Source organism: Sipha flava, unplaced genomic scaffold (genome assembly GCF_003268045.1).
Source record: "Sipha flava isolate LNK unplaced genomic scaffold, YSA_version1 222_pilon_pilon, whole genome shotgun sequence".
In the NCBI taxonomy this organism is placed as follows: domain Eukaryota; kingdom Metazoa; phylum Arthropoda; class Insecta; order Hemiptera; family Aphididae; genus Sipha; species Sipha flava.
In genome coordinates this window covers 2068651-2093653 of record NW_020272853.1, presented here as the reverse complement: position 1 = coordinate 2093653, position 25003 = coordinate 2068651, and the positions used below count along the sequence as shown (strand labels likewise).

Below are 25003 nucleotides of genomic sequence, written 5' to 3'. Positions count from 1 at the left end.
AAAAGGAAGACAAAATAATTATTGTAGAGTGATCAGGGGAAATGGTAACTTACCGGATCAGTATAGCCAAATACACGGAAATTATTTTAGTCCCTAAATTTACCACATATTTTATTCTACTTATCAAAAAAAGAAAATTGTATCACTTATTCAAATATGATTGTGTGATAAGAAAAATAAAATGTTATAATACCTCTTTAAATTACACTTTTACCTAAGCTTGAATTTAGATTTAAAATCTCTTTAGGTAAAGTTACATAAATTTCTAGACTCACTATCAATTTTTTAGTATTATAAACGTACATTTTCAAGTAAAATAATATTCTTAATTTTATTATTACTTCTCAACAAAATGAAAACCAAAATCACAAGTTTTTTAAAAATGACAAGAACTATGGATCAATCATGTGTACGTAAGGCTACCACTTCATCTACTGGGGCTTTATTACCCGAACCACAAAAAATTCCATTTGGCCTTATTGGTATTATTTGCACTGTTGTTCCGGGATTATTAATTGGAGCAACTATAAGTAAATACATGGCTAATTTCCTCGAGGAAAATGAGTTATTTGTTCCATCTGACGATGATGATGATGATGATTAAAACCTTAAGTTCATTATTTATATTCTAACTCTATATATAAGTATTACTTAAAACTTGCACTATAGTTATTACTCATTACTAATTTATTTTGTTATTATGTTATAGTTTATATTGTGTTTATATATCTTTAAATAAATTAAATATATGTAAATGTAGTAATAAAGTAAATAAATCTCAAATATTATACTGTTTACACAGAAGTTTAAATTGTATTATCTTCTACAAGTTATTTATTAAAATTGTTATTTTTGTGTTCATTGAATTTTATTGTCAATATTTAAGGATAAGTATTTTTTAACTAATGAAAATATTTTGCTTATTCTCATTTAAATTGATAATTAAATTACTTTTATGAGTTATATAAGCTCTCTAGTTGTATAAAATATCAATACCTTCAGTTTTTATTGAACTATTATAGATTATTTAAAAACTCAAAAAATTTTATTTTAATTTCATAAATAAATTTAAAATGTTTTACTTTTAACTATTTGTAAACCTAGCTATTAATAAATCAATTTCTTTTTTACGTTCCTTAAAATATCTCTTTTCCCTGTTTTTAATATTTTACTAATAATTTGATTATTACATTTGATACTTACATTACAATTTATTAAGCTTCTTAAATTTTATTTGTGATAATTTTGTTTGTTTTTTACCATTTCTTAACTAATTACTAATATTAAAATTATTAAAAGTAATGTATAATTTTTGTTCGATTTTTATCTATATATTGTATTGATTATTAACAAAAATTCATGTTACGCAAAAACAGTTATTAAATAAATTCTGTAACTAGTCAATTGTTGGTCTTCTTCAATTAATATTTTCCTTCCCTTTAAATAATTTCTTATTATAAATTATTAATTTTATTTTACATTTTTAACATTAATCATATTTCTAAATATAATTAGAAATTCATAGATATTGATATCTTACTTACACATCATATAATCATTATAAGTTGAGTATCAAAGAGAAAAATCAAAGGTGACCAAGTAAATTTAAACATATGTACAAAATAATACTTACATAAGCATAATATATATATATATACAGTAGAGCCTAGATAGTCCGGACGAATTCAGACCGAGCAACGTCCGGATTACCAGAGCTTTCTCAAGATTACCTACTCAAATGACTAAGATTTTTTAATTTCACAATCTTTATATTTATTGCATTTTAAATTATAAGAATAATAAACAACTTAAATTAAAACTAAACTAATGAATTACAAAAAAAAAAAAAATGTTTATAATATGTAGAATTTAAGTATAATAATCGGTAATTTTTTTCTGAATAGTACTTTTAATTTTCATTTCAAAAGCGAGTTCTCTTAATCGACGTACCAACAAAATATCAGTGCTATCCATGTTCTCATCTTCCGCCCATTGCAATACAGTATTCAGTGCATTCACAGCTTCTGAAGGAGAAACTTTACTTGTACTGATTGAGCCACTTTTATCCTCGTCGTCAATATCATCCTCTTTTGCTGCAATTTGTAGAATTTGATCATCAGTTAAGATTTCATGATTCGCTAAATCTTCTTCTGCGCCACGGCAAGCCCATTCCTGTGCTTGAGAATCAGACATTTTATTCGTACATGTTTCCTGTTTATCTGGTTTATGAGCGTAGAAAGTTGAATGTCATTAATTTCAACAACTTCGTCAATTTATTTTCTGTTTGGAAAAGAAGGAAGTGTTTCCACGATTTCTTTATGAGCATTGGCGGGACCAATTTCCAACAATTTACAAGACTAAAAACTGCGTCTTTTAAATTTATGGCCTTTAGAGCATCAATAAGGTTTTCACCATGCACCGGATCAGCAAGAACATTGACTAAGAGAGACTTACGATAGTTTAATTTAATATTCTGAATTACATTTTGATCCATCGGTTGAATAAGCGCTGTAGTATTAGGGGGTAAAAACATTGCAAAAATGTTGCCATCTTCACTACGTAATTCTTCTGCTGATGGATGTCCAGGGCAATTATCCAACAATAATAAAGCTTTTGGAGGTAAATTTACATTTAAAAGGTGCTCACGAACTACAGGAACAAATAGTTTTTGAAACCAGTCTAAAAATAAAACACGAGTGGCCTAAGTATTTTTTTGTCCACGATAGTATACGGGAAGGTTAACTGATTTAAACGCACGTGGTTTTTGTGCAGTCCCAATGACGAGTAAAGGCAATTTATGTGTTCCACTTGCATTAGCACAAGGCATGAATGTTATTCTAGCCTTATTTTTCTTCCAGGGGCGTTTTTCTCATGACTTGATGTCAATGTATGCTCTGGTAAAATTCGCCAGAATAAACCGGATTCATCAGCGTTATAAATTTGTTCTAGGTCCAAATTGTTTTCATTTATGACTCGCTGTAACTCATTTCGAAATGGTTCGATTGATGCTTCGTCACATGAAAGTTTCTCACCCGTTATTTTAAGGCGCCTAATACCATGACGATGTTTAAAATTGTTTAGCCAACCTCTACTAGCAGTGAAACCATCTTCCTGCTTTGTTATTTCACGGTGAAATAAACGTGCTTTTTCGCAAATTATTTCACCACTTATTGGAATATGTCGTCTCCGCTGTTGCATAAACCATATAAATAAAGCATTTTCGAGAACAAGATTTTCCAGTTCTTTTAAAGTTTTACGTATGCCTGGACCACGTTCAGTTGTGCTGACAAACTTCATAATTTTCTCTTTATTTCTTTTTATGTCACCAACAGTCGATTTACCTATTCCGTACTTCTCAGCAATCATACTATAGTTCTGGCCATTTTCCATTAGCTTAATTATTTCAATTTTTTGATCTAAAGTCAAAGTTACGTGTTTACTAAAAGCCATTGTACAAACAAGAATAATAACCACTCGACAAGAAAGAAGTAAACGAAATGACCATCGGGCATCGATTTATTACCTACATATGTACATATTGGTCTTTACTAGAAACAGTAGGTAATAAAAATGACGAAATTGTATTTGTCGATAACAATATCTTATGCATAGATTAATTGGGTTCCGGGAATTCTCGTAAAATCTATTTACGAACAAATGGAATTTTGCCGTCAGGATTATCGCGTTCACCGGATTATCGGGGGTCCGGACTATCGAGGCTCTACTGTATATATATATATATATATATAAAAAAAATATAATGTTCTGTGAAAATACTGTTTTTTTGATTCAATGAAATGTAAGTTGGATTAAGTACATATTGATATTTTTTTCTTTCATTAATACACTTTTGTACTTGAACATATTTTATATTATCAGATTTGCTCTAATTTCAAATAATGGCTTGCGCAAAAGAAAGTTTATTAGTACAGATTTATTATACATAATTTTTTTTTTTTTTTTTTTATTAATTAAGAACTTCCAGTATAAACTATTATAGTTTGACAATTAAAATATTGATAGATAACGTGATACAATAGCTGAATTGATAATTAAACATAATGAGCATAATAATTTAATAATAAATATGAATATAATATCAGATAAAAAGTAAACAGAACGGAGTATTAGTGTGTTTAATAACAACGTAATATTAAAAGTAAATGCCCTAATTAATTAATTATTAATAAAGCGGAAAGAAAAGAATTTATTAAGGATGTTAAATCAGATAGGAATTTTGAAATAGCTAAATTTAAATTTGAGTTTTGCGAATTAATGTTCGGTTTTAAACCAAAAGTAGCAGCAGCATATGACGGGATGGATTGAGAGGGATCACTGGGGAGGGACTTGGAGAATAAGTTTTTTGTGTGTGTGATATTTTTTTTGGAGTTGGAAAATTTGATTTTATGGCGATTTAAAATAGTTTGATAAAACTGGCACCCCTTGAAGCTGGCTATATGATTTTCGGAGCAGTGGACGCATTTAGCTGGACTGAAGTGATCCTTGGTGCAGCTATCTGACTCATGAGCCTCGCCGCATTTGACGCAACGCGATTGATGATGGCAATAGTTTTGCGTGTGACCATAGTCTTGACAATTGAAACATTGCGGCGGACCGTATGTCTTTTTATTCGGTTTTTCAATCACTACTTTCGTGTTTAGTAATGAAGTATGTAGATATGTTTATTATTAATATTGGGTTCGATATCGACAAAAAATATTGGGAGAGGACAGTTGTTTTTTTTTACATTATGGACATTCCTCACTAGGTGTCCTTCTTCCGATAACTCGGACGAAATATCGGCACTGAGAGTGGAATGATGGAGGTTTCTGATAACGATCCTGAGTGGACGCTGACAATGAGGACGAAAAGTATGGAAACTGGCGTTAGTTTTCATCAAATAATTTGACAATAAGTTGAAATTAACGCGACCGTTGGGACGGACGATAAGGTACGAAGGAGTGGACTTACATGTAAACCCCTTGGAGCCGACGGTCTTAATTAATACATCTTTGAATGCGGAAAAGTTATTGATGTTCCTAATATAGATAGGTGGAGCCACAGGCTCTGCCTGGTCAGAAGGGAATGATGAAGGTACAGTGACTTCGCAGGAAGGTGGAGCCGCATCGAACACAGTGTCATCGTTAGTGTTAGTTGAGGCGAGAACAGCGAAACGGTTTGGTGAGGTGAAAGTTTTGGTCTTTTTCCCCTCGTGAAGAGGAGAATTTGGAGAAGTACTGGATAATACTCTTTTTGATGACGTCTTCGTACGAGGTGGACTTTTACCGGAACGAATCATAATATGATATACATTGAAAACGAAAACGTAATTTACGTAATTAAAATACTGATAACGGAGCGAGCCTAAGAGCATGTGTTCATGATGAACGTTATCGCCAGACTGAAACATCATTTTTATTTAGTGATTCTACGACCTTCATTAAAAAATAAACACTTTATTTAGCTTATCTAAGGAAATGTTGCTATAAAAACTAATTAATATAATTATAAAAATTATGTTTTATGTAAATAGGATATCTACAGCAAATATTTAGTATGATAATTGTTTTAAATTTTCAGTAGATTTTTAGGAATCCTTAAAATTAATTAATAAATAATAATAAAGTATTGAGCAATGTTTCACATAGGTACGGATGTTTTTTTTTTTTTTTTACTCATATTATCTATAATATATATTAATTAAAAACCTAAAAGGTTTGAATTACATTTTAAATTTGCTAAAATTATTGATTTGGACACAATCGATGTTAATTAAATAGTATTCTTGACTTGTTAAATATATTAATTGTAATTACTATTAATTACATTTTTCAAATGAAAAATAAATTTTAATTAATTACAATATATGAGTAATTTATTTTAACACTATAATACATTTTAATATTTAATATATTACTTATAACCTAAATATCTAGTTATAATATATATATTTTTTTTATACAATAAATAAAAATAATATTTGTATTAAAAATATGTTAAATATAAAAAAATATAAATAGGTATGTATTATGAATTACAACCAAATAAAAAATTTGCTGCATTTTTTGGATATCCATATTCTGTCCTGTTGTTATTATGGTTAAATTTCCAAAACTGATTCCCACTAAAGAAATATACATCTCCTGAAAATTAAAATCATCAATTACACAATTGTATTCTTAGTACTTATACTAATTAACTATATATAATCTTTATAACTAAGTTGTCAGTGAATTGTGGTTTATCATGTAATAAATTACTTATTAATTAGTTTCTTTTCTTTTCTCAACCATAAATTCTATGAAAACTATAGTGGTTTCTATTTTTTGTAGTCTCATATTTTATCAACACAAACAGTGCTGGATTAACAAATTTACCGCATGGGGGCAGATTTAAAAATTCTGCACTCAACCCCTCCACAAACCAATATATAACACCGGTAGTTTTTTAAATTTATAGACCTTAGTAGGTACTAAATATAAACATTTTAATAAAAATGTATTCAATATAAGACATTTACAACTATTTTTTAGCTTTCTGTGCAGCAAACTTTTTAATAATATTATTCCAACCTACACTTTTTAGGAAAATATTTACAATAGATATTAGAGACAACAATGACATAATTTCATTAGATAATAATGTTTTCTTGTAGTTCTTGACTAATTTTAAAACTGAGAAGGATCTTTCTCCGCTAGAATTTAAACATAGTATAAATATAAAAAGTTTTATAGCTATTTCCACAATAGGAAATGATTCGTAACTTATTAACATAATAACTTAACTTACTAACTTCGATATTGCTAATATTTCAAAAAAACTGTGCATAGATAATTTTTCATCTTCTGAAAAATATTTCATTATTGTTTCAAATTGTATAATCTCATTCTCAAGTTTCGGTAATAAACACTATACATATTTACTAATTGTTTTGATTTTTCTTGTAAAACATCGTCAATTCTTTCCACATTTAAAAAAAAACCCAAACAATCCATTTATTTCAATATATGCACTTCTATGCGCTTTCCACTCATATTGTTTGAAGATAAAATATTAGGCACGTTAATTTTCCAGTCAATCGAACTCGACGACGACAACTATGACCACGAGAGTCAAGTGAGAGAGAGAGAATAAAAACAATTGCTTAATAGTGTGTAAATAAATTATTTGAATGTATTAATATCAAATTTAATAATCTGATGGTTATAAATTATAATACGCACATAGAGGTATATAAGAATTACAATAAATACAATTTTATGTCAGTGTAATACCTCATTTACATTCAGACCATTTTCGTGTCAGTGAGCAGGGAAGTGGGCATGGAAATGGGCAGCACGAGTATGTGAACACGTTACTCGCGCTGATCATGCTCCTCGCATTGTCACTGCCCGTCGCTCCCGTTAGGAGCGGTAAATTGAGCAGTGCGAGCAGCAGGTTAACCGACAGCGTGATATTAGCACACATTAACAGGGCAATGTAGACGCTCACTACCTACAACGCTGCCACTGAAGTATTTTGACAATGAAATACAGCAGCGCGAGGAACAGCGGCAATGGCTGAATGTAAATGGGGTATAACAAAAATAAAAATGCATAGGTCCGAGCGTTAAATAATAATAATATGGTTTTACCCTTAATATGTTAAACGCCCACAGACGAAATAACTCAGCGGTTTAATATAATATAAAATAACTATTGTAATATTATATAATTGTTACTAATATTTTTCAATTATAAATTCATAATTTTTCCTAAAAACTAGTATTTACACTAGAAAATTTCAAAACTTTTGTTGACGCCGTCAAAAAATTGGCGCCCGCACAGCTGCCCCCTTTTAACCCTTTTAACCTCTTAACCCGGAACTAAACACAAATCTAAACCTATTCAACCTATTTGGTTTCATTTTATCTGTAACTCACGTTTCTTATAGAATACCTCATATATTTGTATATTTGTATTTTTTTCTCTTTAGCCCCTATCTCCATATATCCATATAACCATATAAGTATCCAGTATACCTATACTATCTAGTATTTATCAATAACGTCACCTAGTATCTATACTACTTAGAAACTATAGTCCAGCATCTATCCTAGCATTTTTAATATCAGTTACATACACAAATTAAGAAATTTTAATATTTTTTATTACATACAACCTGTGTACCGTCCTATCTTCTATAGATGCCTAAAATATTGTTAAATCCACTTCCACACAACATTGCTGTCTTCACTACTACTCTATAATACCCACAGGGTTGAATGCATATTTATACTCAATATTCTTAATGTATTATGGAAAATATCAGTTCTTAAATAGCTTATATATTTTAACAACAAATACTAAAAATAAATAGAAGAACTTTAAAGGGCTTAATCCTCTGAGCAATCATAAACACTTCCTAAGATTTCATAAAAACTTATATTAAAGGTGGAAGTTGAAGAATTGCTGCTTTTGGTTTTTGAAACCTTTTAGGCTCAAGCCTTATACCTTTGAGGCATATTCTATTTACATGCATGGACATACCTATAATGAAAATTAAATAAACATAATATTAAAATATTTACCATGATTTAATGTAAGGACATCATCTATTGGTGTTCTTATTCCTTTAAAATGCTCCTTAATTGATTTGTGTCTTTGCAATAGTACTTTTTGTCGATCATCATATATCCAAAAATATTCTCCGCTTAAAAAATATTTTCAAAAGAAAATATGATTAAAATAATTATACCTTAAAAACTTGTTTTGATTGTTGGCTTTGTTACTTAAGTTTTGTAGCAAAAATATCAAGTGATAATAAAATTTAATGTTCAAGCAGGGATGCCAGGGGGGGGGGCCATTGTCCATCCCACAATTTTTTATATCAGTTACAAAATGAGAAGTTTTTTTACATAAAGCTGGGGTCGACTCTTATAGGGTACTTATATTTAATTAAATATTTTTTGCTTATACTTTATATTCTTCATATAAATATTTGAACTAATAGTAAAATGTAATACCAGTGATTATAAATAGAATATACTATTTATAATCAATGATAATACACATTAACTAAAATTAGTCTTGATTTTTACAATATTATTACCTAATGATTATTATGAAACATGGATAGATGAAAAATAAAGTGGCAAATTTTCCCATGGCTATTAATTACTTAAAAAAATTTGTTATCCCACTATATTTTCCTGAAAGTACAGACAATCATAATATAAATATCTTGTTTATAATACGCATTTCAAATCCAAATATTCAAAATATACATTAAAAAAAAAAAAATTGTTCTCGTATAATATATTTTTAATTTAATCATATTAAATAAAACTACCTAAAAAGATAAGTCAACGGTGGTTCTCCGAAAACCGCAACTCCATTAACTTTTTTAACAAAACCTGGGAATCCATAATCCATTAAGGATCTAGGACTATTTTCTATTAAATGGTTTCCATTGAAAACATAATATTTATCACCTAAAATATTAAAAAAAAAATTATTATTTATAATGCAATAGTTTTGTATTGTATAATATTTTAGTAATTTTTTCATAATACAAGTAAATCAACTGATTAAACATTTCTAGCTATATAAATAAATTTTTTTAATTTTCTCAAAATACCTAGTGTTATTATTCCTCAACAGTTAGCATATGGCATTAACACAATATCACTTAAACTTTTCAAACCAAATAAGACCTTAGATAAAGTATAAGGATTTATTCACCAATAATGCAACACCATTTAAATTGAATATGAAAATTTTAAATTCAAAACTAATTTGAATTAGGTTAAATTTAAGTTAAAGCATTCATGCTCCAAGAACAAATAAAACTATGGGAATTTGTGAAATTAGTGTTCCTACACTTATCTATAAAAGCAATGCCTTAAGTATTATTTTAATTTAAACTTATTTTGATCATATATATCTAAAATCTTTATTGAAAAATAATTTAGTATTTATGTGAATCAATGGAAATCAAAAAAATTAATAAATTTATAGATTTATATAGTTAGTTCCTATCTAATTATTAGTTATATTTCAATGTTTCATACCTAATAAGTACGATAACTTACCATTAAACATTACAATATTTGAGTCTGGTCTTTCATATGCTGCATCAATTTTAACAATACTGTGATCATGATCAGCCAATACTTGGAAAAACCTTAATAATTGAACAGGATATCGTGGTAAAATTGATCCTGGCTTATCCAGTCTCCATAAGAGCTTAATTTTATTAATAAATAAGTAAAACAATTTTCATTATTAATCACCAATCGGTATAATTTATATAAAATTGGTTTGGATATTATAATTTAGTTGTTTATTACATTGTTTATAGATATTATTTTAGAAACTAATAGCATCTATAAACAAAAATTTCCATCTTAAATCTCAAAATATCTGTTTGAGTACCTCTCGGGGTTAGGCCTATCACTTTTTAACTTGGCCAATCTTCTACCCATAGGTTTATATCTCTGTATCAAATTTTGTCGCAATCGGTCCAGCCGTTTAGGAATGCATAAAGGACAAACAGACAGAAATCCATATTTATGTATATAGATAATAAGATAATCGTGTTGAAAATTTCATTTTCTCAGTATTAAAAGGCATATTTTTATGATTATTATAAGTAAAAATTTATGATTTATATTATAATATAAAAATTGTGTACATACGTTATTCTTAAACACAAAAATTTCTCCTCGAAAACATGAAACAGCATCAAAATTACCATTGCACTTATCTATTTCATCATATATTTGAGTTGAAATTTCAGGTTTATTAGTAGTAAAAGATTCTGGTGTTACAATGTCTTCATCAGTACATGTTTCATGACTAAATGATGACCAATGAACATGCGGGTTTCTAGGTAAATTACGATGCGGTAGAGAAGTTGAAGATGAAAAATACAAATTATCTTCAGGTAATGTTCTAGCAACTGAAATTCGTTAATAGATAATTTCTAAAAATAAAATGTGTAAATGGTATTAATCACCAACTACACTTTTTTTTTATGTACAAGTATCGTTTAACTAGTAGTTTTACTAGTAGTTAACTAGTAACCAAAATAAAATGGCCCTTACATTCTGCAGTATACTTATCTAATAAAAATCGATTTATTACTACACAAACTATACTATATTCTTAGAAGGTACTTAGTAAAATAGATTTTGAGAACTTTCATAAAGTATGTAGCTTTATGTTAATATTATTAATAATTGAATAGCCAATGGATATTCATTTCAATTAATGAAATTAATTGGCATAATGAAGTGTTACTTTTTTAAATAAGTGATGTATGTAAATAAAATAATAATATAAAATTTTAGCTACAACTCATTTATGTTGAGTACAGGAAAAAAACCATAAAAGTAAATTTTTTTTCGAAATGGCGACTTTGGTATCAAATTAGGTATTTGTATAGGTATTAGGTATAGACGCATTCTATCTTTCAAGTGGTCAAATCTGGGAAAAAAATCAGGCAAGTAATTTCATACAGGGAAAGAACCAGACAGACAAGTGATTCATTTTATTTGATGATTAAATTTTATATAAATTTTAATTCCAAAAACTCAATAAGGTACTCGTGATATTATACTGATCTAAACTGATTTTAAATTATTGTTGTATACAGATAAATGTAACTATAAATTTATTTAATATAAACTACTGTTTGGCAATATTACTAGCATCGATTAACAAATTTGCCACATGGAGGAAAATTTAAAAATTCCGCACTTCAACCCCTCCACAAATCAATATATATATATATGCATACAACAAGTAACAACATAGTTGAGATTTAATTTATATTTATAAGCATATTGTAATACCGGTAGTTTTTAAATGTATAGATCATAGTAGGTACCTACTAAATATAAACATTTTAATACAAATTTATTCAATATAAGACATTTACAACTATATTTTAGCTTTCTGTGCACAGGGCTCGAAATGGACCGGAACGCACCGGAACGCAGTTCCGGTTCACGACAAAAAAATTTTTAGCGTTCCGGTTCGTAAAAAAAAAATACGTTTATCGTTCCGGTTCAAACAAATTTTTACTGTACCTACCATATTTCTGTAAAATTTAAACATTTTGCAGAATTGTGCATTGTAAAATATTTAATAAACGACAAACGACCGCAACGCATTAGTAAATTTATTGCTTATCTTTAGATAATCGTTGTCCGCCGATAGTGTAGTTATTGTAGTTATTGTCTATATTCACACGATACGCATCTATGTGTATTTTTAACGTACGATAAGAAATACTATGGAACGGCACCATACGACGGTTTGACATCCCCACGTGCCCGCAGTTTTGTACATACGTTCCCGCAAGTTAGCCGGAAATTCTTTATCAAACGTAAAAGTTTTGATTTTTCTGAGTGGCAGCAAATCATGTGATCATATTGATACCCGTATGTTTTGATTAGCTTTTAGTATCATTTAAGCTGCAGTAATACATGTATTATATTTTGCTGATCATTAATTACATTAGTTTATAGCATATATTATTCCGTGCGAAAAATATGAGTTCTTCTATACTAAATTGGGTAAATAAACGTTCTAAGTCCAATGATGAATGTGATAATTCGACAAATAAAAAACTGTGCGTTGAAAGTGAACATACATCATCTAATAAAGAATCAAATAAAAATATGGAACTTCACGAAACTAGTGATTTGCCCGAATGTTGGAATAAAGGTCAGTACGAACATTTCAAGACTATAAATGAGTGGCTAGTAGTTAAAAATAAAGCATTAGGTTGTTTGATTTGTAAAAATATAACAAATTTAGGATTATCTGTTGTTGATAAAACTCTTCGCTTTTCCAAACCTTGGCAAGACTGTTCTATAATTTCGAATGGAAAGTCAAAAGAAAGTCAAATGTCTAGTTTGAGAAAAAAAATATTTGAACACAAAAAATCTGACGCTCATCTTAGAGCAGTAGAATTACATGAACAATCAAAAGAAAAACAAATAGAAAAAAATTTCGAAAATGCATTGAAATCAAAGTTCTCTACTACTGAAAAAGTTTTTAGAACTGTTTATAAAATTGTAAAAACTCAAAGGCCTTTTGTTGATTTACCAAATGAAATAGATTTACAAGTTTTAAATGGTATAAATATGGGAAACATTTTACATTCCGATAAAACGTGTGCGGATATAGCACTCCACATTGCATCAGAGATGAAAAAAATTATTTGCCAAAATATAATTTTAACTAAAACAAATATATCTATTTTAATCGACGAATCAACTACTCTTAGTAAATTAACAACATTAGTAGTTGTTGTTCGTGCATTTATTGAAGATTTTCCCGGTGAACCTTATACTTTTAATCTTGACTTAATTGAACTCCCTAATACCTCTGCTGAAACTATTACTAAATCATTACTTGATTGTTTGGGTGGACACGGATTTGATCAAATTTTTTTAAATGAATGTTTTATTGCTTTTGCATGTGACGGAGCTTCTGTTATGATCGGAAAAGAGTAACCACGTGACTTAAAATTCAATTTCCTAAATTAATTATTTGGCATTGTTCAAATCACCGTTTGGAACTGGCAGTAGGTGATGTTATTAGCGAAGTTTGTGGTATAAACCATTTTAAAATATTTATGGATAAACTTTATACTATATTCCATCAGTCACCTAAAAACCAAAACGAGTTAAAAAAAGCTGCTAGTTCATTAGAAGTACAAATTTTGAAAATTGGTAGAATTTTGTCAGTTCGATGGGTAGCATCAAGCAAACGGACAGTTAATGCAGTCATAAATAATTTTTCTACTTTGTGTGAACATTTCAACTTGGCGTCAATGGACTCTACCAGAGACTCTAAAGAAAGAAGTAAATACTGTGGATTGTTTAAAATGATAACAAGTATAGAATTTGTTAGTAATTTAAATACCATGTCTGATGCTTTAGACGAATTAGGAGATTTATCAGAATATTTACAAAAACGTAGTATTACATTAGTAGACGCTGATAAATCTATAAGAACAACAATACGTGTATTAGATTCTATAGCAACCGATCCAGGTCCAAAATTAACTAACGCGTTAAAAGAAATAAATAACGAAATGTCGTATAAAAATGTAATATTACACAGTGGCAATGTTCCTAAAATAAATTCTGCACAATTTTACAAAAGCCTAGCTAATAATTTAAAATCTCGAATGATGACTTCCAGTTCATCAAATGTCAGTCGTAATGAAAAACATCGCCAAGACAATGAAAAAACGTTTAAAACCTTACTTGATAATATTGAAAAATTGAATCCAAAAAATTGGCCTCTTTCGAATGATGGCCAAATAGAAAACATACAATTTGGTGACTGTAATATTCGTAATTTATGTCAACAATTTCAAATTGATGAAAAGAGCACTATTCAAAGTTTTAGAATTTATAAAATGGACTTGGGCAAAAAGGAAATTCCAGAAGATTTGAAACCCCTTTATAAATCAATTGCAATGATTCCAGTATTGACTAGCGAATGTGAACGAAATTTTAGTTCTATGAAATCATGTCACCACTAAGAACTTCATTAAATATAAAAACTGTTGCTGCTTTTTTATTTATTAATTGTGTTGGACCACCTCTAACGAAATTCGAACCAGAAAAATACGTTTGATCTTGGTTATTGAATGGTCGACATTCAGCTGATGATACCGCAAGTCGTAAAAGAAACCAAAAGTGTGATAAGACATATGAATCATTGTGGAAGTTATTGTAAAAAAAATTGTATTGATGCTGTATTTTTTGAGTTATAAATATAAAATTTAAATAAAAATAAGTTTATAAATTATAAGTAGTTCTTTAAACATTTTATATTTATATTTTTATTTTATATAATATATACATACATATTCATAAGAAAGTAAAAGAAGATAAAAATATATTTAAATTTTTAAAAGGGCTGAAATTTTAAAGTGAGTTTCATAAAATAGTAGATAAAACTTATATATTATTAAAAAAGGGTTAGTATTTGAGGAAGAAGAAATTTTAATTGTAGTTGGGTGAAGCCTCCAATTCTATGATATGTACTCAAAAAAAAAGCGTTCCGGTTCAGAAAATTTTCCATTTCGAGCACTGTCTGTGCAGCAAACGTTTTAATATCATTCCAACCTATACTTTTTAGGAAAATATTTACAATAGTTATTAGAGACAACAATGACATATTTTCATTAGATAATTATGTTTTTTGGTAGTTCTTGACTAATTTTAAAACTGAGAAGGATCTAGAAAATTTCAAAACTTGTTGACGCCGTCAAAAAATTGGCGCCTGCGGCAGCTGCCCTCTTTACCCTCCCCCTCTTAACCCAGAATTGAATATTACTATTACGATCATTATCGAAAACGGAATCGCATTTGTGTTTTCACATCATGAATAGTGAAAAATATGTAGTAGGATCAAAAAGTTCCCGGAAATCAAAAATTTCATTTTATTTTTTTATATATATACAATTTAAATATAAATCTATTTAATCTCCTTCAAAATATTGTCCTTCAGCACAGACATACTTATTCCAACGACTTTGATACTGCTCGAAACATCTATTGGAATGGCTCTGAGATACGCTATCACGTTAACTGCAATCGTCCCAAAATGTTCACTTTTGAGTCCAAGTTTTAGGTTAGAAAACAGCCTGAAGTCACATGGATATCTGGTGAATACGGGTAAGTAATTGTGGATATTCCTACAAGACATATGTATAAAATATACAGGAAGTCAATTCATATTAAAAAAATTACACGTTGACTTTGAAAAGGCTGCTCACCAAGCCGCGTATGAAGTTTTTGAAAATGTACAATTAATAGCTTGTCGATTTTATTTAGGCCAATCATGGTGGCGAAAAGTAGGAACAAAATAATTTCAAATCAAATAATCATACATTAATTGTATTCTTAATTATTATAGATAAACAGCGATTCTATTCTCAGAATAGCCTATAAAAAAGAAAACGGTGAACTAGGAAATTGAATAAAGAGTTTTTTTGGGGTAGCTTTTCTTCCCAGTCATGAAGTAGCTGATGCATTCGTCGAACTCATGAGTGTCTGTCCAAATGATAGAGTCTGCTCAGAATTTAGCGATGACAAATCTCCATTTCCCCCAAATATGTGGGCTAAAGAACCTATGTTTGATCCAAGGTAGATCATCTAAAATCTAATTATTAAATACAAAAAAAATGTTAATTTAATTTCAATGAACTATATTTTTTATAGAACAACAAATGCGGTTGAACGTTTTCATAAAATTTACAATTCACAATTCTACAAGTCTCACCCACACATACACTTGGTAATTATGGTTTTACAAGAAACTCAAGCTGAAACGATGACGAAAATTCGGTCAATTGAAACTGACTGTCATAAAAATATGAGTTTTATTGAAATGCAAAAAATTAATGCAACTATTATGGCTTACAATGAATATTTAAAAAATAAACATTCTTAAGATTTACTGAAATATTTATTAAAAGTGGGAAATAAGTATTTAGGGATACCAATTTAATACGTTGACATATAATAAAAATTGTATAACATAATACAAATATTATTTATTATATTAAGCATTTTTTATTTTATCATATGAATTGTTTTTTTTACATTCATTTTTATTTGAAAAAATGATATTATGAATTACATTTAAAAATTAAATTTTAGATTAATCTGTGTTGGACATAAATTATATAAATATATATGTAAAATTATTTAATTTTATAGTTTTATACTCTAATAAATTCTTTGATGATTATTATAAAATAATTATCGTAAATATTTCAATATTTTTTTAAATTATTATTCTGTTGTGTGGTACGGCAACGTTGTACGTATTTTTATGCTCAATCGTGTTGCATTTTGGATTTCTATTGTTTAATTGTATCTGTGCTCAATCGGATAGTAAAAAAGGTAAGCTGTGCTCAATCGGATTCCAACCCCGACAAAAGACCAAAATATCCCGATTGAAACTGTGCATTGCAAATTTCACTTTATTGCATACAAATATGCATGACATATTCATACCATACATGAACATGATCGAAAATAAAAAATTTTGTTTTTCAACTTGTTACATGTTCTTGTACAACTAAACGTATGCAATTAAAATCCAATTAAATCGGTCATATCGATAATATAATAATCGTTAGGTATCGTTTGTTTAAAGGTGCGTTTACATTAGAGCCCGAACACGAACGAACGCAAGTGAATGCTACCAAACGAACTAATGTAAACGGTGAGGCCGAACGCGAACGAACGCATTCGTTCGCCCCAAGAGCGCAGTGGTCAAAAAATTAAAAAAAAAGGAAAAAATGTTGAAAATGATTATTGGAATTAACTATTTTTAAAAGTTGATTTGTATTCTATATGAGAATGAACATTTAATCTAATAGCTATTAGTTTAATAGAACCACTTTTAGTGAAGATAATACATCGCTTAATGTTTGCGATAACAAGATATAGTATTTTTCGTATAACTCACACTCACAAAACTCTAAGTACTCATTTCTTCCCGACATTTGTTCGAAGATATTTAATATTTAATCGACATATTTGGTACCAGTGGAAAGCTTATAAGGTAAGGAAAATAAATTTACTAAAATTTATATTTTTATTTACCTAGAACATATTATTTTAATTAGTTAAATTATATTTAAAATACGTTTTTATTGTACATAAAAATCTAAAATAGTCGTCGTTTTTAAAAAAAGTAGCGTGAAGTAGTGTGAGAGCGTAGGTTAAGTATAATTCTATAATTTGTCTTAAATAAGATTTCATAATTTCCAGCTGCCCGTATTTGCCCAATTTTTTATAAATAATTTTTGTTTAGAATTTGTTGAATGAAATGGAGTCAAAATTAACACACCGAGATTTATACTTCAAAATATTAGATTTAAAATCTAACAAAAATTATAAAGTTGAGGCCCTCTATGATTTTGTTCTATGTAAAGTGGATTATGTGAAAGAGCAATCTGAAAATTATCAAAGTGATTTGAAAAAAAAAATTGCATATTTTTATGGACGAATTTGATAAACGATGGCAGAAATGCAATAGAACGAAAAATCGGTTTGACACAATTTTTGAAACGTGGCTAAACAAAAAATTTATTTTTTCTGAAGTTTCAAAAAGTTTACCAATGTCCCATATAGGACGACCAAAGGTGCTTTTCTCTAAAGCGTGTGACAAGACAAAAAGGCATAAAACCCAGACATTGCGTACGTCGAACTCAACAGAAGAACTTGTTTATGCGGCACAGTTAAGTTTAAAAGAAACCGGAAATGTCGATGCTGCTAAATTATTAAAAGAAGCGACGTCTACTACTCATACTCGTGCTTTGAACATTCAAAGGGCGTATACTGCATTTCAAAATGTTAAACCAGTTCAAATGTATTCTGAAGAAGATGCATTGGCATTAATTATAGATGCTAAACTCACCAAATCACAGTACACATTAATACGATTACAGGAAAAACAGAGAAATGCAAATATATATCCTGCATACAATAAAATACTCGAAGCGAAGTCCCAATGTTATCCCAAAAAAGACCAAGTATTAATTACAGAAATATCTGCGGAAGCAACTCTGCAATCGTTATTGAACCATACTGTACAACGAATATTTCAGTCTATTGAAAATTTATCAGCATACGAATTTAAAAATAATACAGTTGTTTTGCTTAGTAAGTGGGGATTGGACGGGTCATCAGGGCTGGCCCAATATAAACAAAAATTTAATGATGTCCAGAGTGCGAGTGATAGCAATATTTTTTTGACGTCTTTCGTTCCAATTCAAATTATTATGTATTCAGTTGAATCAAAAGAGGCATTAAAAGAATTAATTTGGAAAAATCCAAGAACATCTTCAACCAAATACTGCCGACCAATTCATATACAATTTCAAAAAGAAACGACCGAATTGATACAAAACGAAGTATCAAATATATCGAATCAAATTCAAAACTTGGTATCTTCAATAGTTAATTTGGGAAATGACGATTTTGTATCAGTAAAACATGAGCTTGTGTTAACTATGATCGATGGAAAAGTATGTAATGCTATATCAGATAATAAGTCGGCACAAAAATGTTATATATGTGGTGCAGGGCCAAAAGATATGAACAATTTAAATACGATAAAACAACGTCCAATTGATCCATCAACACTTTCATTTGGTTTATCATCCTTGCATGCTTGGATAAGGTTTTTTGAATGCCTCATTCATGTTGCGTATCGATTAGGTTTTAAAAAATGGCAAGCACGGGGAGATGACCAAGAAATGTTAAAGAAAAAGAAAAAGGAAATACAAACTAAGTTTAGACAAGAATTGGGTCTGTTGATTGATCAACCTCGTCCTGGAGGAAGTGGCACGACTAATGATGGTAACACGGCCAGACGATTTTTTTCTAATCCAGACGTATCATCTTCTATAACCGGTGTTGATAAAAATATCATAGTACGATTCAAAGTTATACTTGAAGTTATATCATCAGGTGAAAAAATTAAAGGTAATATAAAACAAAATAATGTCATTTAAAATAGTATCTTAGGTATTCTACTAGCTTAATAAAATAATTAATAAATAGGTAATGAATGCATAACCATTTAAAAAATATTAGTTTTCTTTATATTATTTTAGGAGTTGAATTCAATAATTATGCATTTGAGACAGCTCAATTATTCATTAGTAAATATCCATGGTTTTATCTACCAGCATCCGTTCACAAAATTTTGATTCACGGAACACAAATTGTTGAAAATGCCATATTGCCAATCGGTTTATTATCAGAAGAAGCACAGGAAGCTAGGAATAAGGATATGAAGAGGTTTAGGGAAAATAACACAAGAAAAATATCCAGAAAACATACAATGGAAGATTTATTTAATAACTTGCTCATTTCATCAGATCCACTTATTTCGAGTAGAAGAAAAATTAGCAATAAAAAATCAACCACATTATGCGATGAAGCAAAACTGCTTGTGTGTATTGTAGGAGAAAAAGAGGATTTGTACATTAATGAGGAAAATAGTGAAGACGAATTTATGGAGTACGAATAATTAAATTGAAAACAACTAGCATATTGTGAACATTTGTATATTAAAATGTAGATTAATATATAAAAAACTAATTCGTAATTAATTTACTGTAAATAACAATGAAATAAAATATTAAATACTTTTTATTATTTGCTTAAATCAAAATATAATAAAAATCACCATTGAAAATATTTTTTTCCAAATTTTTTTTTTTTATAGACCACTGTGGAGCAGTACGATCAAAGAAACTCTCCGTTCAGTTTAAACGGCATTAGGCATTCGCTTTGTCGTTACTAAATGTGTATTTAGTAGGTATTTAGGAGTAAAGAATTTGTAGAAGCGAAGACAGTCGAACACGAATGAGCGAACAATGTAAACGGTCGCGGCCAAATTTCTAGCAAATATGAGTTCGTATTCGTTCAGGAGCATTCGCTTGCGTTCGTTCGTGTTCGGGCTCTAATGTAAACGCACCTTTAGTCGAACACTTTCATTCGTTCTAAGAATCGTATTGGTCAGGCCGTACAGCGATTATCGGATTCATGGTATTTCCAAATTTCGTAGAACACGGGCACACGACATAAGTCGATAATTGTCAGTCAGTCGCTTTATTTACTCAACGTAGAAAAAGGGCGTACGGATGAAGAAGCGCTTTGTGTTATTTGTAATTGTTTTTTATCAGTTACTCACGGAGGTAAAGCTGACGTAAAACACTACATTTAAACGACTAATCACAAAATAGTTTCGGTGTTGTATCGACATCATCGCCCATATCCAAATTTATGATTAAATAAGATACCCAAGAAGAGTTGCTAATTACGGCAGCAGAACTAACAACACCTTATAAAATTGTATAACATCATCAGTCTTTCAGTTCACTTGATTGTATCGTAAAACTGAATGCCATAATGTATTCCGCCTCTAAAATCACAGCAAAACAATCCACAGCCAGAACGAAGGCTACAGCATTTGTTAAAAATATTCTCGCACTAAATTCTGTGTCAGAAATAAAAAAAAAAATTGCAAGAAGTTTCATATTACGGAATAGGCACTGATGCGTCCAACCACAAAGCTGAAAAAATGTTTTCTTTGATTATTCAATATTTCACTGAACAAGATGGTATCCAACATAAGCTATTAAAGTTTGATTCTTTAAAAATGAAACGTCAGAAACTATCTCCAAATATTTTATCGACACTTTAAGACAATTGTAGATTCCATTGGATAAGCTAATTGCTTTTTATGGGGACAACACCAATATCAAATTCGGAGTGTTTCAACGACGTGGTCAATGCAATGTTTTTCATAAAATAAAAGAAGACCTGGGAAGACCTATAGAAGGTATTGGATGTCCAGCCCATATTCTGCACAATACTATATCAAGCGCCTCTGGAATATTATCAGTAGATGTCGAAGTTATCGTCCTTAAAATATTTAATTATTTTGCAATATACACGGTTAGGACGAAGAAATTGAAAGAGTTCCTTTCATTTATTGATATTAATTATTTAACTCTTTTGTCACACTCACGAACAAGATGGCTGTCATTAATGCCCGCGGATGAAAGAATTTTGAAACTTTGGACACCGCTCAAAAACTTTTTTGACTCTGAAGAAAGAGTTCCTAAAATTATTTTAGATTTTTTTCAAAGTCCGATTAGTGAAATTTATTTCCTGTTTCTGCATTCCAACTTGAATTTGTTTGAAAAAAACATAAAAAGCGTTGAAAAGAACAAAGTGTCAGTAATTTAAATTAGAAAAATATACGAAACACCAAACACCCTAATTGAAAGGGAATTACCAAATTTATTGGCATGCAAACCAAAATGAAAATGCAGAAACTTAAAAATGAGAATTCTACACCTGAAACTACAATTTTGATTTCAAAATTTGAAGAAGAAACACTATCATTTTTTAACGCAGCTTCTGAGTATCTAAAAAAGTGGTCTATTTCATTTGATAAATATGATGTGTTTGACTGGATGAAACCCCAGAATGGGAAAAAATTGAAAACACTATTTTATATCTCAATAATAATGGTGTGGAAACTTTAAGCGACAATCTCTTTGAGCAATATATGTATCTTAAGAACTTTTTAGAAGTTAAACTTGCTTTGGAAGAATGGAAGTCGATCAATTCGATGGAAGAAAAATGGATAATTTTTTTTAAAGAAACTGAAAATCAAAGATTAGAAAATCTCAACTGTTGAAATTATGCGAGTATTTGTTTGCAATCCCTGCACACAATGCTACAGTGGAAATATTTTTTTCTTTAATGTCGACCCAATGGACTGATGAACGAAATCGCCTGCTCCCAGAGACTATGGAGTCAATTTTATAGTGTTCAAGTTAATTATAATGTGGCTTGCGCAGAATTCTACAAATATGTTAAAGGGGAAAAAGAACTGTTGAAAAACAAAATCTTCTGAAAAGTATGGCCATCCAAGTACATCTGCAATAAATTAAAATTTTTTTTTGTATATAACCTTAATAAATATACTAATAATTTTCTAAAATAAAGAACATTGATTTTTCTTTCAAAATTGAGTATTTTTATACATTCCATCCTAAAATTTCTATAACGTCCCGACATGGCGATAAGCGGTAACATTAGCAATGCACTAAACATTAGTGATTAAAATACTAAATACAGCAAAATACAATTAAATTATTTATTTAGAATTTAGATTATATTGATAAGTAATATTATATAATATATTTAGATTAGATTAAATTTGTATTAGATTGTAATAACAGGAAAAATAATGATACAATTATTGCATGAATCTTAATGGGATGTTTGCGCTTGAATATGACTACATATCTTATCAATATCTAGAGTAAGGTTTGTTAATAAAAGCCTTAGTGTCGTCGTCACATTCAATCTATTTCGATATTTAGTCTTGGATGCAGTGATTGCTGAGAATCCACTTTCACATAAGTATGTTAAAGGAAAAGAAAGTAGGACTCCCAACGCCTTTTCACTTAATACCTCATATTCGCTGTGAAACTTCTATCCAAAATTTATCTAGTGATAAATTATTTTTTATTTCCCGTTTTTCAACGGGACGTCTGAGGAAAGATCTGCCAACATATCCTTTTCATTCGTAGATAGAGTATTTGTTGAGCTATTGGCACTGAATGGATCCAAAATCCATAAGAAATCATCTCTTGGGTCTTGAATTGAAGGGAAATACTCTTCAAATTTAAGCGACAACATATTCAAATGATTAACAATAATCAGTTTAAGTTGAATAATATTGTAATCTTCATTATTCTCGTTCACCCCACTCATGAACTCCATTAAGGTGCTGAACATTTCAAAACAGTTGTTTTCAATTCTTGTGATCCACAGCTTAAATTTTTTTCTTTTGCCCTTTTATTTTACTGTAACTGTAAAACATGGTTTTATGTGTTCCTTGAAGAGACAAGTTTAACTCATTCAAAAGTTGAAATATGTCTGCAAGATAACATAATTTCATGTTCCAATCTATGTCTCTGAAGTACTGAACCAGGTCACAATTTTTGCTTGATAAAAATATTATTATATCTTCTCTAAGTTCACACAGTCTTTTTAATATCCGATCTCTCGAAATTCAGCGAACTTCCGCATGCAAAAATAGCGTTCTCTGTATGGATCCCATTTCATCACACAACAATGCAAACAGTCGTGAATTAAGAGAGCTGGACTTAACAAAATTTACCATTTTATTAGTACTTGATTAAATTCGGCACTCATTCTTTTACTTGCTAGCATTTCTTGGTGTATCATACAATGTGTGCTTTGTATATTTGGAGCGATTTGTTTCATTTTTGCGACTAGTCCTGCATGCTTACCAGTCATATTAGCCGCGCCATCGGTACAAATTGAGATACAGTCTGAGATCTTTAAATCTGTACTTAAGAAACAATCGAACAATGCAGAAAAAATTTCAGCGCCAGTTGTATGTTTCTTCAGCTCCAAGCATTTCAAGAATTCTTCTTTGATTTCTTTTTCATCCCAGTCCACATACCGAATATAAATAAGTAGCAGTGCTTTATCAGTAATGTCACAGGAACACAAGTTAAGAAACACTGTACTAGAAGAGTCAGTTATCAATGTATTAATTTCATATTTATATTCTCACTTTACAGCAGTCTATTTTCTATGTATACAATAAAAGTATAGCTAAAAAAGGGGTGAATGAGGCTGCTTCCTTTATATTTCATTTTATTATGAATTATCTTGACGATGACGTGGAGGAACTGGAGGAACTTCAATTTTTGTATGATTCTATTGTAAGGCAAAATAAAAATTATACTATTTTTTGTTTTATACGCTATATTATCAATAACCAAAACCACAATCTAAAAAATATCAAGATTACATTTCCAGTTTGAGAACATTCGTATTTAGAGTGCAATAAAAATGTTAGCTTGTGGAAATTAAAAAAAAAAAATGTGAACTCCAAAATATTTTGAGAGCATGATTACAAATTCATGAACTAAATTATGGCCTTTCATTGTAATTAATGTTAGTAAACAAATAGTATATGTATATAATTGGACACAGCTGTTAAGTACTATATTTACTCGTGATATTCAGAAATGTCCATTTAAAACTCAGCCCATTAAAGAAATCATTATCTCATCCACCGAACCTAGACAACTCAAATGGTGGGACATATACTCGTATAATGGACTCTTGTTCTCTAACGTAATAAAAAAAGACTGTCAAAAGCGTCAACATTGAAGAAAGGAGAATTTGAGCTACTTCCTAATCGATGTTATTTAGATATTTTTTAATTCAAATAATATTCAATTTGGTCGTATAGTATTATAGTATACAATGTTTATTTATTTTCATGTTTGACTTTACAGGTCCTCTTCGTATCTCGCAGACCAACAGGATATCAAGCTGTGGAGTTTTTTTAAATTTTAAAATACCAGTAAAACTTTGTATTGTAAGTTTTATATGACAATA

At 29.3% G+C, this 25003-nt stretch overlaps 6 protein-coding genes across 10 annotated transcripts in view; 3 read left to right on the top strand and 3 right to left on the bottom strand.

Annotated features, from left to right (window-relative positions):
• The first annotated feature begins 176 nt into the window (after positions 1-176).
• Positions 177-715, top strand: LOC112683259 (essential MCU regulator, mitochondrial). The gene has a single exon (XM_025554183.1). The coding sequence runs from the start codon at positions 353-355 to the stop codon at positions 602-604; it is 252 nt and encodes an 83-aa protein (XP_025409968.1). The 5' UTR covers positions 177-352; the 3' UTR covers positions 605-715.
• A 2117-nt stretch (positions 716-2832) lies between these two features.
• Positions 2833-3450, bottom strand: LOC112683240 (jerky protein homolog-like). Its single transcript, XM_025554158.1, has one exon. It carries the CDS (start codon positions 3448-3450, stop codon positions 2833-2835), a length of 618 nt encoding a protein of 205 aa, XP_025409943.1.
• LOC112683239 lies at positions 3366-5413 on the bottom strand. Its single transcript, XM_025554156.1, has one exon. The coding sequence runs from the start codon at positions 5411-5413 to the stop codon at positions 4658-4660; it is 756 nt and encodes a 251-aa protein (XP_025409941.1). The 3' UTR covers positions 3366-4657.
• A 588-nt stretch (positions 5414-6001) lies between these two features.
• LOC112683203 (matrix metalloproteinase-2-like) overlaps positions 6002-25003 on the bottom strand; it is a 28042-nt gene continuing 9040 nt past the window's right edge. For all 4 annotated transcript variants that reach the window (XM_025554113.1, XM_025554112.1, XM_025554114.1 and 1 more), the window contains exons 7-11: positions 10679-10941; positions 10073-10226; positions 9331-9472; positions 8570-8691; positions 6002-6143 (exon numbers count right to left, since the gene is read on the bottom strand). In XM_025554113.1, coding sequence (XP_025409898.1) covers positions 6028-6143; positions 8570-8691; positions 9331-9472; positions 10073-10226; positions 10679-10941 — 797 coding nt within the window. In that variant the 3' untranslated portion in view covers positions 6002-6027. The remainder of the gene's footprint in view (positions 6144-8569; positions 8692-9330; positions 9473-10072; positions 10227-10678; positions 10942-25003) is intronic.
• On the top strand, positions 14995-16484 carry LOC112683204. The gene is made up of 2 exons (XM_025554115.1): positions 14995-16159; positions 16235-16484. The coding sequence occupies exons 1-2, from the start codon at positions 16059-16061 to the stop codon at positions 16464-16466; spliced, it is 333 nt and encodes a 110-aa protein (XP_025409900.1). The 5' UTR covers positions 14995-16058; the 3' UTR covers positions 16467-16484.
• Positions 16800-20096, top strand: LOC112683201. 2 transcript variants are annotated; one of them, XM_025554109.1, is made up of 3 exons: positions 16800-17588; positions 17841-19516; positions 19648-20096. In XM_025554109.1, exons 2-3 carry the CDS (start codon positions 18028-18030, stop codon positions 20064-20066), a joined length of 1908 nt encoding a protein of 635 aa, XP_025409894.1. In that variant the 5' UTR covers positions 16800-17588; positions 17841-18027; the 3' UTR covers positions 20067-20096. The 2 variants fall into 2 exon arrangements, with proteins under 2 accessions (XP_025409894.1, XP_025409895.1); XM_025554110.1 differs by lacking the exon at positions 16800-17588 and having other exon boundaries at positions 17710-19516.